Below are 6,310 nucleotides of genomic sequence, written 5' to 3'. Positions count from 1 at the left end.
AAAGCCTTATCAAGCAAACCATTTGAGGAATTCAAGAGAAATCTTAATGTAGGATAGTTGAGATTAAGGGAGGGTGTTAGAATTAGAGATAGAAGCTTGTTCAAACTCATGTAATCTCAATCTCTGTCCTATCTCTCTCTCGTATCCTGTTCTGTTTCCTATCTCCTGTAAACCATCGTATCCTAGCGATAGATGGAAACTTGTACGCCACAACAGGGGCTTCCTGTCTCGATCAATAAAACCCAACGCGGCTCCCTTACGAGGGAGTAGGAACGCTTCAATCTTACAGTGTGCACCACTGCCTAGTGTGCGCCACGGAGACCTCCTTCCGAGTTAGTCAAGCGGATTCTAGTCTTGAAAAGAACACAGCCCGTACGTGGTGAGACCGGCCGGATTGCCTGGGTGGCGCTGGCGTCTAGCTTCCTTCCTTGCACTGCTCGGATTCCGAGTCCGAGCACAGAGCGAGAAGGTCCGTCCGATGCCGAACATCATCGTCCATGGGCAAGCTAGTACTCCTATATATAAAAGGCTTTCGCTACGCAACGAAATCTCCAAGAGAGGCCATCGCGAACAACCAACCTTCTCGGCGAGAGCACGTCGCGCGAGACCTGCTCGTAAATCGATCGTCCCCTCGCCAGACGACCAAGAACATGGGGGCGAGGCAGCATGCCGGCGGCGCGGCCCCGTGCGCCAACGGCTGCGGGTTCTTCGGCAGCGGCGCGGCCACAAACGATCTCTGCTCCAACTGCTACAAGGAACGGCAGCAGCTGCTGGACCTCATGGCCTTTGACGCCGCCGTCATGTCCGGCCTCAGGTCGCTGAGGCTGACGAAAGCTGCAGGCGAGGAGGAGACGCCCGAGAAGACGGCGGGGGCGACCAAGAACCGATGCGATGCGTGCCAGCAGAAGGTGGGGCTGCTCGGATTTGCGTGCCAGTGGTGGGCCACGGCCACCTGCTGCGGCGCGCACCGCCATGCCGACGCACAGGTCTGCTTCTTCGACTACAAAGCAGCCTGCCGCGAGCAGGTCGCGCGCAAGAACCCGCTTGTCGCGCCCAAGATGGCGAGGATTTCAATTTTTTAAGAAAATGAGGTTAAACCCCCGGCCTCTCTGCATTAATCGACGTATGCAGCCATTTTTTATTAATTATATTTCACAAAGTTTTGATAAGAACATACTCCCTCCGTAAACTAATATAAGAGCGTTAGTTTACAGAGGGAGTACATCAATTCACCCCAAAACACTACTCACACCAACAAACTCAATAACATGGAGTTCTCTCACTCCTCGTATCTAAAATCAAGGTCGTCGTCAATCCATCATCATCCTTGCCAGTCCGGACATCAAGGATTTGAATGCTTGCTTCTACCCATGACATGTACCTCACGCTGTGCTGACTCTTGCAGGAGATGCCCTAGAGATGAACTGTGGAATTAGTATGCGTTCGATTCGATTGCGTCTCCGTCGTTTCTACCTTTGTGACGAGGAGGCTGTGTATCTAAAAGATGCGCCTGTATTTTTTCCATCAGGTTAAATTCATACAAATATCCATTACGTTCTTCGCAAGTTGGTACGCATCATGCATTTGGATGATAAACTGCCCGAATGTCTCATCCGATCTAACCCCTATGCTATTAGATTAATCAAACCAAGAAATAAAAATTAAAAAATCCCATGAATCTGCGCAAAATCCAACATGTAAGAGTTAGATCGATGAGATATAGTTATTTCTCATTTAGATGAGAGCTAGCCATGCTCTAAGGCCCCTCCTAATGCTCCATCTTATACAAGTGGTAAGGCTGCCATATAGGCAAAAAGTCTGATGTGGCATGGTAATTAAGAGGAGAGAGATGAGTGTGGTGACCCAATAAGAAACAATGCCAAGCATGAGAACCTAAGCAAAACACTTAAATGAAAGAATCCCACCAATGAATGAAGAACTTTAGTTGAAAAATAATTAAAGGAAGGATGCTTAGCACCAACAAGTTAAGCACCTATGCATTGAGAGATTTAGTTGCTAAAGTTTTTAGTGTGCTTAACACCTCATGTAAGCACCAACGCATTGAAAGTAGCCTAAATTGCCAACTTCGGCTGGTCAATCAGTCCACCACATCCAGATCCAATCGGCTAATCTTCTTTTTCTCTCATTAGTTCCCGCCGCACGTACGTCATACACGTGGTTAAAAAAAATATCAATAACCATAATTTAAAATCACAAGATTTGGGTCACCTTAACAATAGAATTTTTGAGAATTCAATTCATATATTCAACTAGTAATTTTCTTAGTCCATGCGATTGTTGTCATATATTTTTAATATTTTAAATGTACTCATCTTTGGGGGGCGGGGGTGCAGGTTCCCGAAGAACATGAGGTGCTACAACGGCAAAAGAAATGGGGCTGGCGTTTTGGCTCCCGGGAGCATTTGTTCCCAGGTGAACAGTAACATGAAAAAAAATATTAAATGTTTTCAAAAAATTCTGAATTTTTTTGTAGATGATTACATTAGTGTCGCAAACATGCATGACAATTTTCATGTGAAACGGAGCGGCGGTGTTTCGTCGGCAAAAAAATAAATTTGGGATGACATTTTGGGGTAAGTTTTGGTGTTCGATTTGTTTTTTTGTACCGGATTTGGGTCGCGACACAGCCGCGGCTCGCTACCGGCGAGGGCGCCCGACGGCAGCATGGTGTTGAGTGGTTGCGGCGGAGCTCGGAGGGCTGGTGGTGTTGCACGGAGAAGTGGAGTGCGGTATGGTCTATGACTAGATCCAGCTGGATTTGGCTCCAGTGGCCCGACGTGTGGCGCAAAGGAGGCGAACGCCCGGTGGGGCTCTCGGCTGTGAGGTGGATCACGTGGGTGGGCGATGGCGTCTCACGCTGGTGGTGGTCGTCAGGTGGCGCTGCTGTCCATGGTGGCTGGGCGGTGGTCGTGGTTCTCCAGGCGGTGATGTGGTGGTGCAGGTGCTACGGTTTGGCGATGGTGTGTTCCGGGTCATTGGCATGCTAAGGCGGCAGCGCAAATCTAGTTCGTGGTTGTGGGCGATGTCTGGCGGCGTGCTGGCTCAGAGGGTCGACCTAGTCTCTGTTGATGACACCTTGTGCCCTTCTTGTATGCGTCTTGCTGGCGTCGGTCTGAGTCGGGCCCTCTTGGCGCTACTATATCGTTAGATGGATTGGCGCCTATGGCTACAGGTGTGGTGGCATGCGAGCTACCCCTCGGCGATGGCCGTTGACAATCATTGGGTTGTTCCCCCTTGGTCCACTGGGACTGGTTGAGAATGCAAGCGTGGGCACTTCCTACGATGGAGGTGTCGATCCAGACCTGGTGGTTTGTGCCGAGCTAGGTGTGGTAGGAGGTGCCTTCCGCTCCATCTGCCATGGCTAGGGTGATGGCGGTCCGCATGATTGGCTCTTTAGTGGGCAACATGACGGTGGCGGTGTCTATGCCTCTTGGTCGTCTGGACGACGCGGTGTGTAGCGGTTGGTGGCTCGGGCCCCTCTTTGAAGATGATAGCGGAGATGTCCACATCCGGATCTGGAGGCTTGTGCTCGCCTCGGCGTCTCTACGTGCCTTGTGGTAGCATGGGTGAGCCGCCGAGGAAAAACTCCATGCCTCGGCGTCTCTACGTCCACCTCCGGCTCGTACTTGGTTGAAAAGCCTGCCTGCTAACTCTATTGGATCATGGGCAGAGTTGAAGAGGCGTTTTATCCAAAAATTTAAAGATACATGCAAGCAGCCTATGTCGATTCTGAATTTGGATTCTTGCATTCAAAGTGAAGGCGAGTCAACAACCCATTGGGTGCGCCGGGTCTCATCTATCATACACTCGTCGGATACTATCGATGCCGGTTCTGTAGCCCTGATGTTGGAGAAAAATTGTCATTTCATCCCCCTTAAGCAGAAGTTGGGGCGGCTTAAACGCCACTGCAATGACATGGGGGAGCTAATGGCGGCTCTCGTTAAATATGCCGACTCTGATAGTACCAAGGACCCCAAGTTTAATGATGAAAGGCTGGGTAAGGGAAAGAAGGGCGGCAATGTGAAAGGGCAGCAGCATAAACCGGCAGGTCAAGGCGGCAACGGTAAGCGTAAGGCTGATGGTAATTTAGACTTTGTGGCTAACATCAATGCGTAGAATAATAATCAGTGTCGCAAGGGAAAGCCGACCCAGTTTGGAGGATCACGATTTAACGTTGAGGCAGTGATGAATTAGTGTCCAAGGCACGGTACGCGTGAGAAGCTAGCTACTCATCTGTGGCCCGAATGGCGGTTCTAGATCCGGCTCTCACGGACCTAGCTTTGGTTGTGGCGGTTCAAACTCTGGCTTTTAGGGTCAAGGCAATCAATGTGGTTTTAATCAACAGTCTGGTGAAGGAAATCAGCAGCAGCAGTCTGGTTATCAAAGTAATTCAAAGCAGCTGAATGGTGGTCAGTATCATGTGTTCACCACAAGTTTGTGCAAGCGAGATTAGAAAATCCTTAAACGGGCGATGAACTCTGTTGAGCTGGCGGTGCCCCAATACTTGAGGTGGTCTGAACAACCTATTGTATGGAGTCGAGAGGATCACCCGCCCCGGGTTGACAATCCAGGTTAGTTGGCATTGGTGGTTGCTCCACAGGTAGGAGGATATAAGTTAACGAAGGTGCTCATGGATGGAGGCAGCAGTATCAATATCCTTTACTATGAGACTTTTTGTCGTATGAATTTGACTGACAAGGATCTTAGACCGTCTTCTACTGTCTTTCATGGGGTGGTGCCTGGTAAGTCGGCGTATCCTGTGGGAAGGATAACACTGGAGATGGCTTTTGGAGATGACAATGATTCCAGAGCTGAGAAGTTAACCTCTGAGGTGGTAAAAATCAAGAGCCCATACCATGCCTTGTTTGGGTGGCCGGCTTACGCCAAGTTTATGGCATGACCGTGTTATGTTTATTTGCAGCTTAAGATGCCGGGTCACAAGGGCACCATCACGATGCATGGTAATAGAAGAATCGCTCTGGATTATGAAGAGGGTGATGCTGCTTATGCTGAGTCGGCTTGTGCCACTGTGGAATTGAAGTTCTACAAAGACAATGTTGACCCGGCGGATATGACGCCTTTGAAGAAACCAACCATAGAGAACGAGCCCTTAATGAAGTTTAAGTCGGCAGATGATACTAAGATGGTTGATTTTGTTCCTGGCGATTCATCAAAGCAGTTCAACATCAGTGCTAATATGAATCCGAAATAGGAAAGCGCTCTCATCGAGTTCATCTGTGAGAACCGGGACATCTTTGCATGGAAGCCTTCTGGCATGCCAGGTGTACCGAGGGAACTCGCTGAGCACACTCTTAATGTGAATCCCAAGTTTCAGCCGGTCAAGTAGTTTCTTCAACGGTTTAATGAGGAGAGGCACAAGGCAATTGGTGAAGAGGTGGCCCTGCTCTTGGTGGCGGGGTTCATTATTGAAGTTTTTCATCATGAGTAGCTGGCTAACCCGATGCTAGTACTTAAGAAAAATGGCACTTGGCGTATGTGTGTGGATTATACAGACCTTAACAAGGCGTATCCGGCTGATCCTTTTGCTCTCCCGCGTATTGATCAGATTATTGATGCTACGGCGGGTTGTGAGCATTTGAGTTTTTTGGATGCTTACTCTGGTTATCATCAGATCAAAATGGCAGTTAAGGACTAGGAGAAGACATCTTTCATCACCCCCTTTGGAGCCTTTTGCTATGTGTCTATGCCTTTTGGCCTCAAGAGTGCCCAGGCGACTTACCAACGGTGTGTTCAGAATTGCCTCCATGGCCAGATTGGGTGCAATGTTCATGCTTATGTAGATGATATTGTTGTAAAATCCAGGAAGAAGGAGACATTGATTGAGGATCTGAAAGAGACCTTTGACAATCTCCGGGTCTACAAGATGATGCTTAACCTGGCCAAGTGTGTTTTTGGCGTACTAGCAGGCAAGTTATTGGGTTTCTTGTTGTTTGAGAGGGGCATTGAAGCTAACCCGAAGAATATTAAGGCTATCACCTCTTTGGCTAAGCCGGCGAGTATCAATGACGTCCAACGTCTGGCGGGTCGTATCGCGGCTTTGAGTCGGCTTATACATCGCCTGGGAGAGAAGGCTATCCCTTTGTATCAAATGATGGAAAAGACAGATGACTTTGTCTGGAGTGATGCTGCTAATGAGGCATTTGAGGCACTTAAAAAGCAACTAGCTGAGCTGTCGGTTCTTGCAGCTCCCATTGTGAAGGAGCCCTTGCTGTTATATGTGGCTGCAAACAACAAGGCCGTTAGTGTGGAAGTTGTGGTTGAAAGGAAG

General features: G+C 48.9%; 1 protein-coding gene across 1 annotated transcript; it reads left to right on the top strand.

Annotated features, from left to right (window-relative positions):
• Positions 1-428: 428 nt before the first annotated feature.
• On the top strand, positions 429-2,334 carry LOC123133579 (zinc finger A20 and AN1 domain-containing stress-associated protein 10-like). Its single transcript, XM_044553045.1, has one exon. It carries the CDS (start codon positions 498-500, stop codon positions 1,080-1,082), a length of 585 nt encoding a protein of 194 aa, XP_044408980.1. The 5' UTR covers positions 429-497; the 3' UTR covers positions 1,083-2,334.
• The last annotated feature ends 3,976 nt before the right edge of the window (positions 2,335-6,310 follow it).

Source organism: Triticum aestivum, chromosome 6B (genome assembly GCF_018294505.1).
Source record: "Triticum aestivum cultivar Chinese Spring chromosome 6B, IWGSC CS RefSeq v2.1, whole genome shotgun sequence".
Lineage (NCBI taxonomy): Eukaryota > Viridiplantae > Streptophyta > Magnoliopsida > Poales > Poaceae > Triticum > Triticum aestivum.
The sequence above is the reverse complement of the archived record's forward strand: the minus strand, read 5'-3'. Positions and strand labels throughout refer to the sequence as shown.